A 16,255-nucleotide genomic window follows, 5' to 3' on the forward strand; every position below is an offset into this window, starting at 1 on the left:
GAGTTTATGTGCTGTTCTGTCCAAGGGAACCGACTGATATTTCAAAGGAAATTCAGTCTGAACATGCTTTATTGATACATTAATCAGTTACTTATTTTCTTCATGAAAAATGAAGCAAATGGATCCCGCTAGCCATCACCATTTGATCTTGATCCAACGATGATATAATTGGCCTATAGTGAACTACTCTATGGAGTATTTGTGTGGCACATCTATACAATGTTTAGAGTCCACCAATCTCTACTATTTATATTTTTTTCTTAACATAAATTGGGATTACTAGTCTACATGATTTATCGTTGATTGCCAATCAGGTTTCAGCTGTTGATTTGCCATTGTAATTAAATTGTTGGGAGTGCATAAGAAGGGGGTTTGATTGGAGTGAGAATTCTTTATGCAGTTACCTTTTTGACATCTTTTGATCAACTTAAGTGACTGTATTTCCTTCAATAATCGTGAAAATGTAGGCTTGGACAATGCTACTTTTTGACACCACCTTTACATCTTATTGACATTTTTTATGCAGTTACACTTTTGACATCTTTTTGCACTTTTAGCGTATTTCAAATCCGGACTCAATCTGTTTAGCAGTGTGATGGGAGTTGGTTGATCCTCCGGCAGAAAAGAAGATAGTTGGGCTGAAGTGGATCTTGAAACCAAGTTGAATGTGGATGGATCTTTGCAAAAGCGTAAGGTAACCAAGTACAGATTTTCAAAAAACTTTTCCTCCGCTTCCTCGCCATCCTACAGCTACAAATTGTAGAAGAGATGAAAAGATACATGCCAAGGTTATTAGGCTTCGACAAGTCGTCTTGGGATCACGCGTAGTCTCTTATTGTTTTAAGTCTTATTTCAAGGCTTTGGAAACTACTCTTAATCTCCTAAAATCAATTTTATAGTCTAAGGTTCAGATTCAATTTTATAGGCTTGGTGATACTGTTCCCGCAAGTAATTTTAAACTTTTTTAGCTTTCAATTTATTGACTGCTTTATGGCATCAATTGTTGTTGTTTGAACTTTTTTATTTATGAAATGATCCCATAAAACACTGCGGTTACAGTTGTTGTCATCAAAACAATATTAAAAATGGTATACGAATTTGGTTTTTCAGGTTAAAAATCACCAATCAGTTGTTTTCCTTTATGGGAAATGTTAAATGGTTTAGAACCAATATGAGTGTGTGAATGCATCATTTCATTTCTTTAGATGGCATTTTATTCCTTATGGCCTTCATTTCTCATATGTTTCTCTTATTTATTCGTATGCGCATTATTCTCAATTCGCATTATTCTCCTTTTAAACAGCTGATAAGTTAGAACCAAATTACGCTTAGGGCAATCAAATTTGGCAATCGTGTTCTTATTCTTTCGCCCCGTGCGTGCATCACGGGACTGCAACTAGTGAAAACATATGAGTACATGTTTTACCTTATTACACATTTAGTAGAATGGCATAATCATAAGCTGAGGAGAGTTCGATCAATGCATGACCTCACAACTATTTTACTAATTTTCATTCGAGTAGATATTTTACAACACCTGGGATGTGAATTTTCATGAGATATTCTTCCCAATCGATGCACTTGGGGTCGAAACAAAACATCCCATCTACCATGCCATCATCTTTCATCGCTGCCCTAAACTTCTCTGAGTTGAAGTCGTCGAATCTGCGCAACATACTTGGGATCGTTAAACACTAAACAATTTTGAGAGCATGTGATCCAATCATTTTAGATTATATATATCTAACTTAGAAGAATACTACGGGTTTCTTTGGTTATCTTTAAAATAATTTACATGTAATCTTATATTCAAATGCCTTTGAACTTAATCATGATTACTTGAAAATAACGGTTGTAATAGTCATAGAAATTATATAGTTAATAGCAATTAAATGAAAAGGACAAAAAGTGAGCCTATGTGGCTGCAATCTCATGCAACATGTCCACGAAATGCCTTCTGCGATGGTCCCTAGCAAATCCCTCTCAACATTATGCCTCATTTATTTTCCCTATTTTTAAAAAAAAAAACTATTACCCTAAAATTTGAGTTTTAAAGGCTACTGATATTTGCACTACCATATTTTGATAATGAGACTAACTCACCTTGTCTTTTCTTTTTAAATTGGCAGGTGAGAGGTTTTTTGTAATTGTAATTGCCTTTGACAACTGGTTAAAGAATAAAAGGAGTGTTTAGTCTCATTATCAAAACATGGTGGTGTAAATATCAGTAGCTTTTTTAAATTTTCCTTTACTTTTACAGTGAAAACATATACTTTTGAGTTTGGTAACTTGGCAGTGGGAATGTATTCATGTGAAAAAGCATTCAGAGGAACACATAAGTGACTCCATTTCCCTCCACGAAGTTAGTTAAAATGCCCACATAGAACACAAAAATTAATCTTATCCTTTTTTTAGAAAAAAACTAAATTGTTCTATTCTTTAGAACCCCAGAGTTCGGAAATCCTCTAACACATGCAGCTTTTAATAACATTTTTTTTGATGGGTCAGCTTGTACTAACATCTTATAATTTCCATACACAAGAGGGAGTACACATACCTTCCTTTGAAAAAAAAGAAATGTTCATATAGACCCATCAAACGATTGATGAAGTTGTACTTTCGACTTGAATCTCGGTATAAACGATTGAAATGCTGGAAAAATACGACATTTGCTAATCCCAAGCCCTAAAAAGATAAGAATCCACAAGAAAATAGTTGTTAATGACCATTAGTATATATTTATAGATTCGGGATGGCTACTGATATTTGGACCACCATGTCATGATAATGACACTAACTTGCCATGTCTTTTCCTTTTCAATTGGCTGCTAAGAGCTTTTCTGGAATTGTAATAGCTTTTGACAACTGATTAATTAGATAATAAAAACTCTTAGCAACCAATTAAATAGGAAAATACAAGGCGAGTTTGTGTCATTATCAAGACATGGTAGGGCAAATATCAGTAGCCGTAGGTTTTTAAAAGTATCTTTACTACACCAAAAAAACCAACCTTGAGGGGTATCTTGTAACGTAGAGTCATGTATCTGCGAAAGCTAGCCATGGTGTTGAAGATTGTTAACGTTGAAACCCTAATGGGCTTTCCATCGTTTGTGATGCATGGGTTCTTAGAAAAGTAGTGGTACGCACTATCTATAAGCATGGAGATACACAAAGGATTTCGCACAGATGAACCAATTTGGTAGATGAATAGTGAGGGTTGATTTGAATGAGCCACCATGCTCACCATCATAGCATTTACGACCATGTCTCCTGGGATCTGTATAAGCTTACAAGCCTCATGTCAAAATCCATAAGCTTGATCCAGTTTTAAGATACATTCACTAATTAACCATAAACACACACATTTGGGATTTTCTAGGTAATTTCACAGAAAGCCATTAGGCAAATTTTGTCACTGAGAGAACAACTAACTAGCAACAGATTTTGTCTTATTCATTTAATTCATCTAAGGTGGTTGTTCTCTCTTGAAAAAGATAGCCGCCGAATGGCCTTATGCCAAATTGCTTAGCAAATCCCATATATATATATATATATATATATATATATATATATATATATATATATATATATATATATATATATATATGAGTTAAGTGAAGCTACACATACGTGTAGCTAACTTAGCTACACCGACGGCTTAAAATACAGTGGGCCCACATTATTTGGGTGATCCAAACCATTCATTTGCTAGGCCCTCACATTGATAGGGTGTGCCCAAAAAATCAGTTCCATTGGATGATCCCAACTCTTCAAACTGTAGAGGCAAAAATGGACAGATTTGTGAAGGTTTTTACATGTCCATTTTTGCCTCAACAAATCATAGGGTTGGGATGATCCTATCGAGTTGATTTTTTGGGCACACCCTATCTATGTGAGGGCCCATCAAATGAATGCTTTGCATCACCCAAACAATGCGGGCCCACTGTATTTTATGCCGTTAGTGTAGCTAAGTTAGCTACACGAGTGTGTAGCTACACTTTTCTCTATATATGATTTTTTGGCACACCCTATCAATGTGAGGGCCTACCAAAAGGATGGTTTCGATCACCCAAACAATGTGGGCCCACTGTATTTTAAGCCGTCGGTGTAGCTAAGTTAGCTACACGTATGTGCAGCTTCACTTAACTCATATATATATATATATATATATCAAATGAACGGTTTCTACACACATGTGTAGATAAGTTATCTACACACTACCTTAAAATACAGTGGAGGCCCACATTGTTTGGGTGATCCAAACCATTCATTTGATTGGCTCTCACATAGATAGGGTGTCTACAAAAAATCAACTCCATAGGATCATCCAAACCCTTCAAACCGTGGAGGCAAAAAATGGACAGATTTGTGAAGGTTTATACACGTCCATTTTACCTCTACAAATCGCAGGGTTGGGATGATCCTATGTAGCTGATTTTTTATGTACACCCTATCTATGTGAGGGCCAATCAAATGAATGGTTTGGATCACACAAACAATATGCCCTCCATTGTATTTTAAGGTAGTGTGTAAAAACCGTTTTCTCTCTCTCTCTCTCTCTCTCTCTCTCTCTCTCTCCATATATATATATATATATATATATATATATATATATATATATATATATATATAAGGAAACTGTTGGTGCGCTTAAGCTTACCAAATTTATGGTGAGCTTAAGCGCCCAATCACATGGGGGCCCACTTTGTTAGGATGATCCAAAGCATTCATTTGAAAGACCCTTACATAGATGGGGTGTGTACCAAAAATCAGCTCCATAGGATCACCCTAACCCATCCATTTGTGGAGGTCAAAATGGACAGACTTTGTTTGTCCCCAAATCTGCCCATTTTTGTCCTCCACAAAAGGAGGGGTTAGGATGATCCTATGGAGCTGATTTTTGGTACACACCCTATCTATGATAGAGCCTTGCAAATGAATGGTTTGGATCACCACAAAAAATGTGGGACCCATGTGATCGGGCGCTTAAGCGCACCATAAGTTTGGTGAGCTTAAGCGCACCAACAGTTTCCTCTCTCTCTCTCTCTCTCTCTCTATATATATATATATATATATATATATATATATATATATATATGTGTGTGTGTGTGTGTGTGTGTGTGTGTGAGAAAAGTGTTTCTGTACACGTGCGCGCGTGTACAGGGAGCGGCTTAAAAGGCCACCAGTTGGTTGGTATGGCGGGTCCACCTTTGCAGGGTCCACAAAACGCGACCAACCGATGGCTTCTTAAGCCACTTGTGCGCAGGGAGCTCCCTGCGCACGTGCGCATAAACACTTTCCTCTATATATGTGTGTGTGTAAATATATACATATTAACATGTGTGTGTGTGTGTGTCTATATATATATATATATATATATAGAGAGAGAGAGAGAGAGAGAGAGAGAGAGAGAGAGAGGTTCCTGAGGTGGCACTAACGCTACCTTATATGAGGTGGCGCTAACAAAACATAGGGGGCCCACTTTGTTTGGATGATCCAAAGCATTCATTTGATAACCCCTCGCATAGATAGGGTGCCCACAAAAAATCAGGTCCATAGGGTCATCCTAACCCTTCATTTGTGGAGCTTAAAATGGATGGGTATAAAGCTCCATATATCTAAACCTCCACAAATGGAAGGGTTAGGATGATCCTATGGACCTGATTTTTTGTGGGCACCCTATTTATGTGAGGGCCTATCAAATGAATGCTTTGGATCATCCAAACAAAGTGGCCCCTCTATGTTTTGCCACCTCATATAAGGTAGCGCTAGCGCTACCTCAGGAACTATTTACTTATATATATATAGGGGAAAGTGATTGTGAGCGGCACCTCATATTAGCTCGTGGGCCCACATTTTTGGGGTGATCCGAGCCGGTCATTTGATAGGCCCTGACGTAGATAAGGGGTGCCCAAAAAAATCAGCTCCATAGAATCATCCCAACTCTTCGTACTGTGGAGGTGAAAGAGGGGGAAAATGGACAGGTAAGTGGGCAAATTTATACCCGCCCATTTAATAAGACAAATTTATACTCGCCCGTTTTTTCGTAATTGTCATTATTATTGCTAGCTTCTTTCTTTACTTATTATTGCTAGCAACCTTTCAAGAAATAGTACTTCGGTGTAGTTTTTCATCAATCTAATAAGACAAATCTCTGAATACATACAATTGCAAAGGATGGGCGAGACGTAGCGTTTGGAGAAGGTGGCTAGCAAATCAAGATACAAAATTACCAGCGACGTGTTAATGCCACAGAGTTTGCAAATAAGACAGATATGTGGGGAGGGCAAAAAACGGTAAAAATCATCCACATTGACGTGTTAAATGGACATTTTTTCAACAGTTTCCCTTTTTTTTTTATATATGCAACTTCAGGAAGGATGCCACACACTATACTTAATACGTACATGTATTATACATTCATAACTATGAAAGGAACCATAGGGAGCAAGCTTACCACATCGAGAATCATCCTTCTATCTATCGGCACGCATCTCAACTTCCCCTTACCATAATTCATTATAAAGACATCGAAGGTTCTACAGTTACCCAAAGTACATAAAGTAAGATTAGAAAGGGTATTATGCATAAATACCAAAATTTTCTTGATTTCTCTAAAACCTCTTTCCAGTGCTGAATGTCATTGAATGAATCAAATTGCAGTTTGAAGTGAAGGATATCCAAGACATGAAGGTTATGAAGAAGATCCCAAAGAAAATTATTTACAGTTAGTGTGTGTGTGTGTGTGTGTGTGTGTGTGTGTGTGTGTGTGTGAGAGAGAGAGAGAGAGAGAGAGAGAGAGAGAGAGAGAGAGAGAGAGAGAGATTACAGGAGCATTAACATGTTTTAAAATTTCTTGTTAGGTAAATTTGGGGTATGTAACCCGTACGGGTGTGGCTCTTTTGCTTAGAGTCATAGGTATGGTCCCCATTGACGCAAGTTCAAATCCCCTGGGCTTACCCGATGCGCGCGGTTAACAGGTGGTTGTGCGCATCCGTAGGGAATAATCCCGCCCTAAAAATTGGGGTGTGGATACCCCATGTCAATAAATGTTTTTTTTTGTATGTCAACAAACTAGGTCATAAATCAAGTAACTAATTTGAAGAATATGAAATTCTCGACGATAGTAGTGTATGTAATCTGCAAATCCATGGGTTCTTGTCTTTTAAGCCAGGATTTTTTTCATGATAAATTAGTGTCTCCATGTCGTGTAATTGGTGGGAGAAGGAGGAATTTGAGAGGGCAGGAATGAGTCGAGGGTGAGCAGTGGCTAAAAAGTTAGCAAAAGTCCATCACATTTGGAGTAGAGTTTTTTGTTTCGTGATTTTTCAGGCTTCTCTTATCCTCTCGTCACCGACTCTCCCCTGTATTCCGGGAAAAAAAATCCCTCGCCCAGCCTCGTCACCACATGGAGAAGCTAATTTATCATGAAATAAATTCATGGTAGCGAAGCGTGCCTGCCTTGAAACTCAAACCCAAGACCATGCTTGTTGTGAGGGTGTGTTTGAAAGCCAATCGAAGGCATTTAATCCCATATTGAAAAGTGGAAGAAACATTTTCCTCCTTATAAGAGGCGGTGCACAGGAAAAGGCTTGGGCCTTTCAAGGAGCATTAAAATTGTTTGGGTGAGCCAAGTTTTACATGAACTAAAATAAACACACACACTCGCCGCGCTCGGTCGTGGCCATGGTCTGAGGTCTAGGTCTTGGTCATCAATAAAAAAATCTTTTATTTTACATCCTAAATGACTTGTTTATCGTTCAAAATCTACAATTAAGTTTCAAATAGTTTTTATTTCTGAACAGACTCCATTAGGGCATCCATTTATATCTAACATCTTTATTACCGTTTTCTAAATGTTATGGTCTGTCTTCTCTGACTTCTCTGAAGAGGCATCCTTCCTTTCGTATTGGGGGTGGTATTCTCTATAAAGAAGGAAGAACACCAGCACCCAGAATACAGATACATAAAAAACAATATAGACATAGACAAAAAATGATTTTCTCCTTAAGGTTTTTCCGCACTATGTTCCTCCATATCCATTCTATGTTTGAGCAGTTCTTAAGTGATTATATGAAGATCAATAAGCTAGTTCATGTCTATTGGAGCCTAAGAGAAGTTTTATCTTGGAGGTTGGTCCAAGGATCCTGGATTGTACAGTAGGGGGCGGATACGATACTTAAGGAGAGTGATCAAGTGGAAAGACTCAGCTTTCTTCTTCATTCAATAAACAATTTTTTTTTTCAAGCAAGGGTTATGTCGTCAAAATCGATTAGTGCATCTGCCTCTCCACTTTCATTAGTAATTTGTTTTTTCAACAATCTTCAAACTCAGTTTCGCCATATATATTATTGAGCATCCATCATACATCTATTGTTCCAACAATATATATCAATTAAGAATCATATTTTGATATTATGGCTACTGAGGCCCCCAAGTCCTCCTCTATTTCCACCACTGTTACTAACATCAGTGTAACCAATGTTCTTGATGTTTCAAAAATCGAATAGTTCAATGGTTCAAATTACAAGTGGTGGAAACAACATATTCTATTTTCATTACAGCAAATTAGGGTGGCTGTTGCACTTACCCAACCATCACCAGTTGAAAACGCAATGTGATTTAATGGATGGAATCAAGCTGATTATGTTTGCAGTTATCATAACTTGAATGGATTGTTAAATGAATTATACAATGTATACTATTATGATACACATTCTTTGAATATTTACCATGCACTACATAGAAAATGTGCACTTAAAAAATCTTAAAAATAAGAAATATTTTATACGAAAATTTTTGGATTTTGTCACGAAAGATAGTAAAAATGTGTTTAGAAAAATTGATGAGTATCAATTCTTAGTTAGAGAATTGGCTAAGGAAGGTATGAAATTACCTGATGCATTCATGTCTGGTTCTCTTATAGAGAAATTGACATTATCTTGGAAAGACTTCAAAACTGGAATGAAGCAAGACTAAGGAATGAACCATAGATCAAGTAGTAGTTCAGATTAATTAGATAGAGGAAAAGAACAGAGTCAAAGAAAAAGAAGAAAAAGCCAAAGAGTTTATCTCCAAGGCAAATATAGTAAAAACAAAAAATGAGAGGTTTAATAATATGAAAATGAAAAGAGAAAACAAGTTCAAGAAAACTACACCAAAAAAGAAAAGGAACTGTTTTGAATGCTGAAAACCAGAATTCTATAGGAAGGATTGTCGACGACGAAAGAAGTTTGGTTCGAACAATGCTAAAGTTAATTTAATTGAAGCTGATATGATTGACATCAGTGAACTTAGTGTAAAATCTAAATGAGGGGGCGCTAGACACAGGTGCTTCTAAGAACATTTGTGGAGCTAGATAGAAACTCTTTCTGCAACTATTTAACAGTTGAAGGAGGAGATGAAGTCTACATGGGCAACTCACAGACATCAAAATTCATTGGAAAATGCAAGGCTCTACTGATGTTAACTTTTGAAAAAATACTTGGTCTTCAAGAGGTGTTGCATGTGCTGGACATACATGGAACTTGGTGTCAGGGGTTTTTCTCAACAAGAATGAATTGAAACTCAATTTTGAAGCGAACAAGGCTATTTTAAGAAAAAATAATGCATTTATAGGAAAAGGCTAGAATATTGTGGACCCAGATCCGAGAGAGGCGGGGGGACCGGTCCCACGGAGAGTCTCAGGATCATCCACGTGAATGGAGAGCTCTACCAAGGAACTCTTGAAAGAAGTGCCCCTCACAGCATGAGTGGCGATAAAAAGTGAGATACCTCTCGATTCGGGGACTAGCCCAGATTCGAGGCGTACCTTAAACAAAGGAGAGTCGCCATCCAAGGAAATGGGCCAAGGATCCCATACTATGCTCTGTTGCAGCAGATAACCAGAGATATAAAATAAGGTTCGTGCCTGGTTACGAATTTGGAAGGTCCGAAAAGCACCTCATCCGCCCAAGTGCAAACACCTGGTCTCTTATGCCATTTATTTAATAATTTTGAAGAGTTTTGGGCAAAAATCATATGAAATGGGAACGACTATCTCCGAGAAGACGTCTATCTAATCATGCATGTCTCGGAGATGAATAATAAACACACATAAAATAAATGAAAGAAATGTCACCTGAGAATATCTAGGTTATGAGTGTCATACCTAATTGGTGTATGAGTTCTGGTGTGCAAACACATGCATACTACAGCTAAAAGTATAGGATATGTACATGAAAGTAAGAAAACACAACAAAACACACAACACAAATTAACTCTATACACATGACTGGACAAGACAAATCCTAAAACTCTAATGCAGGACTTGACTCGGACCAAGATGACCGTCCATCCCAGCTGCTCTACGTATCCCGGCCTCGGAAAGAATCGGAGTCAACGTAGTTCGATGCCCTATTCTAAACTACTATGCCTAACCATCTAGAACCGCTATCCTAGACTCGATCCACTAGACTCGACTGATTTTTAAAGCTTTTTTGTACAATTGCTTAAGTTCATGTGATTTGTAATTTTTGGGACTCTATATGCCCTAACTAAAGCAAGTTGATTAGCCTTAAGCTAATGCAGGTGGGTCCTAAATCCTATGTGTAATTAGGCTGTGCATCCTAAAGAAAACCACGGGCTGACTATATGCTTCCTAGTCTAGCCATCGGTTCGACTAAATGTCTAACCGATCAACTCGAGGCCTCCTAACTCTAGGGACAGTCACACAACAGGACACACCATATCAATACAAATCAAGACAGACTCCTAACTCTAAAACACCCTAAACAGCTAAGACAGACTCCTAACTCTAGGGGAAGATCTTTTGAAAAGGTTTTGAAGAATTTTTGTATTTTTTGAGAATTTGAAATGTTTATTTTTAAAGGTTTGGCTGGACCTGGGATGTGGATCCCAAGCTGCACTACGTACCCTATAGAAAGGGATCAAGCCAACGTAGTTCGGAACAGATTTTCCTAACTACTACTAAAGACTCAATACTTTTGAGACTTTTGGTTTTTGAAATGTTTTTTGAATTTTCAAGTGTTTTTGACTCAAGAGGACAAAATTCTATCATCATAAGGGCAGGATGGACTCCTGATATCCCGCAAAGGTTGGACAGCATCCTATGCTTTGCGGGAAAAAAAAAGATAAAAACACGACTCTACAAGGGTTGGACAGCATCCTATGCCTCGCAAGAGCTGGATAAAATCATATGACTTGACGAGAGGTTGGATGGAATCCTAACCCCTAAGATGATAGGACTGACTCCTGAAACTGAGACTCTCTAGCTAAGGATAGACTCTTATGCTAATGACTCTGAGAAGGGCTCTAATGAGACATGACATGTCTTCTAAAACAAAAGGATAAGTAGGGCCAATGAGACAAAGCCTGTCTCCAAAAGGTTTGAATTTTCCCACATGAAACATAGCCTGTCTCCTCAAAGGGGGGCAACTTTGTGAGACTTGAATAGTCTCCTGTGGATTGACTTACTGATGAGACAAAGCCTGTCTCTAAAGGATATAATTTCTTTGCATGAGACATAGCCTGTCTCCCTGAGGGTAAGACTCTCTGCTGAGACGTAGCTTGTCTCCCTAAAAGGTGGGCTCAAGATATCTCTTTCATTGCCCTTGCAATGAATGGGTTTATAATGTTTAAGGGTACCTAAAAGACTAAGCCAGTCTTAAAAGTAAATGAGGGAAGTGTTACTTGGACTAAGCGAGTCCCCTATGGATGGGCTTGGGCTAACGCCTTCATCGCCCTAATGAATAGGGGCTAAGGTCTCAGAGTATCTAAAACACTGGAAAAGTCTAAAATTGAAGAGGGGAGCACTATTCAGACTATGCAAGTCCCCTAAGGATGGGCTTGGGCTAACGCCTTCATCGCCCTTGCTAACATTTTCCATTTGCAAATCGTTAACACATATATCATATGACAGCACAAGCATTCATAAACAGGTTATATAAAGAGCAATAACATAATAACATTAAACAGAATAAAATTCCTATATGTAATGCACGGCTCAATCCATTATGCTCCTCAGAAAATAAACAGAATAAAATTTTCTGCACACACTCTTATACCTAAGCATAAGAATGCTAAAGACACAAAATACACTGACTAGTGTAAACATTTAAACAAGATAATTGAGAAACTTATCCTAATAACAAATAACACAAACATGGCAGTTCTAGGCTAGAATACACAACAAGAAGTATCTAAACAGACTTTAATGTCTACAATTTCTTTTAAACTCTTGATTAGATAAAGAGATATCATGCTTACCTGAAACACGGTTAGGGATATGAATTTAGCCTCTTCACGCCAATTACTTCAATTGTGAATCAGATGAAGTGACATCGACAATGGGTAGAAGTTTCTTCATCTCATTCTTCGACAAGCCAAGTTCCTTGCACTTTAAAAGACCTTCTCGTGCTTTCATCCAATTTACATTTCCACGTAGTGTGTTGATCTCACCATTGTGGCCCAAAACTCTCATAGGTTGAGCACGGTCCCACCTAGGGAAAGTAATTGTTGAAAACCAGGGCCATGAAGCTCGTAAACCTACTATGGCCAAGATCTGCATAATAGTAGTCTCTCAGTTGATCAGGCTTTAGTTGACCTTTGTAAACAACAGTGCTTGAAGAAAGAGAGCATATATAGAAGTCCTTCACTCCACCATGTTGTAGATTTAGAGCAGCTCGAATAGCCACCATCGAAACCCTCCGTAATATGTACATCTGCTGCTCAAAATCAGCGTTTGACCTTGGAGTTGGAGTAAGGAACAGTTGTTCAATAACAAGTTCTGTCTGAAGAGCAAACTTGCCCAAGCCTGTATTATCAGTTGGGACAGATCGCCACGCAAGTACAACATGCCCCGGTGACTCCGCAACCTTGGTAAATACTGTTTTGCTTTCTTCACGGCGAACTTCTGATGTTGGTAAGAAGAACATCCCTACTGCATACTCACCTAGTGGTGGCAGCTCAAATCCAACATCTTTAGCAACCTCAGTGAAGAAGTCATGGGGAAGCGCCACGAGAATGCCAGCCCTATCACCGGTGTTTGTTTCGCAGCCACAAGCACCTCTGTGGGACATTCGCACCAACATCTCTATAGCACCTCCCACAGTTTTCCTACTGTATTCACCAAATAACTCTGCAACAAATCCAACTCCACAAGAATCCTTATCGAACAATGGATCATACAGACCCAGTGGCTTGTCTGGCACCTGTAACGCCATAGATGGTACCATAACTCTGAGCTTTGGAGAATATCCAGGACCATCAGACCTCCATAAATGCTGCCGTTTTGAATCTGAAAAACGCAATTTTGTCCTGAAAAAATATTCTCCACCGTGACTGCGCCAGTTCACGTCAAAACAGAGCAGCATGTAGCTCTTTTTCTGCACTGGCCCAAAGCAAGGAAGCTCTTTTGATGATTAAGGGAAGGAAGAATGATTGAATCAGTTGGGAATTGAAGGGCTGAACCTGAAATCGTGGTCATTTTTGAAGTCTCTGTTTAAAGGAAGGGAAAAGGCAGGATCTTTCGACTACTTTAATTCCTAACCAATCTCCCTCAAAAGACACTTTTTTGCCCAATTCAACTGATATGACTCGATTTCATTTTGAAAAACAAAATCGTTTCAGAAGAAAGATAAAGCACTCCTCTGCCTCCAAACGCAGATCATCGACAGAATCCGAGAAAAGCTTGATACCAGTCAATGTCGCAAAAGGCCCCTACCTGGTAAACACTCAAAGCTTTCAATAGAAACATATGGTAGGTCTTTCCCCACACTGTGGTCTACAACAGCCCTGCCAATAGGGTGTGAGAACCTTTTTCTATGGCAGCAGCTACAGCAAGGGTTTCCTTCTCACAGTTAGGAACACAACAAGGAACAACTTCCAATTTGTTTGTTACAACCGATGTCCATGAATGGGCTCAATTGCTTTGCACATAAGCTCCCCTGTGGTCAATGTCCCTGTTTTATCAAATGCAATGGTGTGACAGGATGCTAGAGCATCCAATACATGCCCACCTTTGAGAAGTATTCCCTTACTTGCACAGGAACTTATTGCAGTAGCATATGCCAAAGGAGCAACTGCCAATGCACAGGGTGATGCTGCCACCATTAGCCCCAAAGCCCAGTAAATTGATCCTCTGCAGACTGGTGTGCCAATAAAGGACCACTTAAAAATACATGGCCCAATGAGAGCAACCGCAAGCGATAGAGCCACAACAACCTGGCTATAAAACTCTCCAAATTCATCTAGCCACCGTTGCAGCTTTGGCTTATTTAGCTGTGCTTCTTCGGTTAACTGAAAAATTCTGCTCAATGTAGAATATTTCCATGTCTTGGTTGCTTTCACTCTCATCATTCCATCCAAGTTCCTTGCACCCCCTGGAATTTTATCCCCCACTATCCTCTCTATTGGTTTGGCTTCTCCAGTCATGTGCTCAACAGTAACTGTAGAACTACCTTTAAAAACTTCTCCATCTACCGGCACAGCCTCACCAGCTTTGACCAAGATGTAAGAACCCACTTCCAGGTCATGCACAGGAACCTTTTTATATGCCAGGGAAGAGATATCAGGTGATCTGTTGCCATTCACTTCCAGCACAAGGGCAAAATCGGGATGATTCTCTTTCAAGTCCTTAACATCAACCATTGCCCGGGCTGTGAAATACTCTTCAGCAATGTGGGCCAGATTAAATATTGCAAGAAGCAAGCCTCCTTCAAGGGCGTTTCCATTGAGTACAGATGCAAATGCTGCAAGAGCCCTTAGAACATGGATATTTACTTTTCCACCAGCAATATCCATAGCAGCATCAAGTGCTACTGAAACTCCGACGAGTGGGAATGCAGCAACAATGAAGGCGCGCTGGAAAGGCTTTGCAACCAACTTGGGAAGCACAAAAGGGCACGCAGCCACGACCAGAAGCAGAGCCGTTGAACAACAACAAAGCTGCAAATGCTCCCGAAGGAAATCCGCCAATTCAGCCCATCAAATTGCTCTTGCGAAGCCGAGAATCGCTTCCTGATATCGGTTCAAGTTCGTGTCTTGCTCGTGATGGTGGTGGTGGTGGTGATTCTGATTGTGATTATGATCATGATTGTGATTATGATTGTGATTATGATCATGATTGTGATAATGATTGTGGCTGTGATGATCTTCATGATGATGATGAGAGTTTTGGGAGGTAGAACGACAATGGATCGACCTATTGTAAGGAAAGAGTCGGGGATTTACAGAAAGAGAAACGGACCTAGGAATTGAAAGGGAGAACTGAGGTATAGAATAGATGGAAACAAAGGGAGAGGGGACCTTTCTTCTTTTGGAATTCGGTATAAGGAATCTGGTGCTTCCGATTGCGTAAGGCAGAGAATCCATCGTTCTTCAGCACTGGTTTCTTAACACAAAAATTCAGTATCAGAACATCACTGCGCGGGAGATCAAGAGAAGAGGAGGTTCCTTTTTAACTCTCTCTCTCTCTTCCTCTGCAGATTTGCAGACCTCAAATCTTGGATCTATATAAGAAATGGCTGAAAAAATTGCTCCTCGCCGGAGAAGATGATCGGATCTTGCCTAGAAATGAGCAAATCTCACTGGAATTTAAGAAACTGATGGATCTAGTTGCAGATAGCTAGAATCTATGGATATTCTCTGAAGAAGATGACCGGTGGGTTAGGGTTTGGGTTCTAGATCTGAGGTTTTACAGCTTGAAAAGAACAAAATTAAAGGAGGAACATAAGATGATTCAAGGAAGAACTAATTGGCTGGAGCTCCGGTAATCTTACCGGAGAAGAAGATCGGGGAAGATATGCTTTGATCGGAAATTGCAAGGTTTGGGTCAGGGTTTCAGCTCTTCTCCCCTTCTCTCTCTGAGATTTTTCCCCGAAATTTTCAGACGAAAATGAACTCCCCTCTGCCCTTGCCCGATGGATTCTTTTTATAAGAGAGTGATAAATTCGACCTCTTTTTTCTTATTTGGACAACCACCTTTCGGATAATCCACTCTCCTTTCTAGTTTACACTACGGTCTTCTCGCGGTTCGTTCGCTAGGCAAACGCACTCCGATTTCGACGAAATTTTACAGGGAGCTAGATGGGTTCCTACCCTAGCTTAAGGTGAAGTTTGGGACCCTAGCTGATTGATTTGGTTGGGTTATTCATTTTCACAGAGAGGTTTAGGGCCCGGTCAAAATGAGGTGTCTACAGATGCCCCTCTTTGGCAAAGCGTGCTTGTCGCGCAAATGTCAAAGCTGAACAGACAG

General features: G+C 39.3%; 1 protein-coding gene across 1 annotated transcript in view; it reads right to left on the reverse strand.

Annotated features, from left to right (window-relative positions):
* Positions 1 to 1,343: 1,343 nt before the first annotated feature.
* LOC143864052 (alcohol-forming fatty acyl-CoA reductase-like) overlaps positions 1,344 to 16,255 on the reverse strand; it is a 33,698-nt gene continuing 18,786 nt past the window's right edge. Inside the window, exons 7-10 of the mRNA XM_077374869.1 lie at positions 6,458 to 6,539; positions 3,011 to 3,277; positions 2,558 to 2,685; positions 1,344 to 1,665 (exon numbers count right to left, since the gene is read on the reverse strand). Of these exons, the coding sequence (XP_077230984.1) occupies positions 1,512 to 1,665; positions 2,558 to 2,685; positions 3,011 to 3,277; positions 6,458 to 6,539 (631 nt within the window). The 3' untranslated portion in view covers positions 1,344 to 1,511. The remainder of the gene's footprint in view (positions 1,666 to 2,557; positions 2,686 to 3,010; positions 3,278 to 6,457; positions 6,540 to 16,255) is intronic.

Source organism: Tasmannia lanceolata, unplaced genomic scaffold (genome assembly GCF_043159265.1).
Source record: "Tasmannia lanceolata isolate RefF3 unplaced genomic scaffold, GAP_Taslan_0.1 ptg000044l, whole genome shotgun sequence".
Lineage (NCBI taxonomy): Eukaryota > Viridiplantae > Streptophyta > Magnoliopsida > Canellales > Winteraceae > Tasmannia > Tasmannia lanceolata.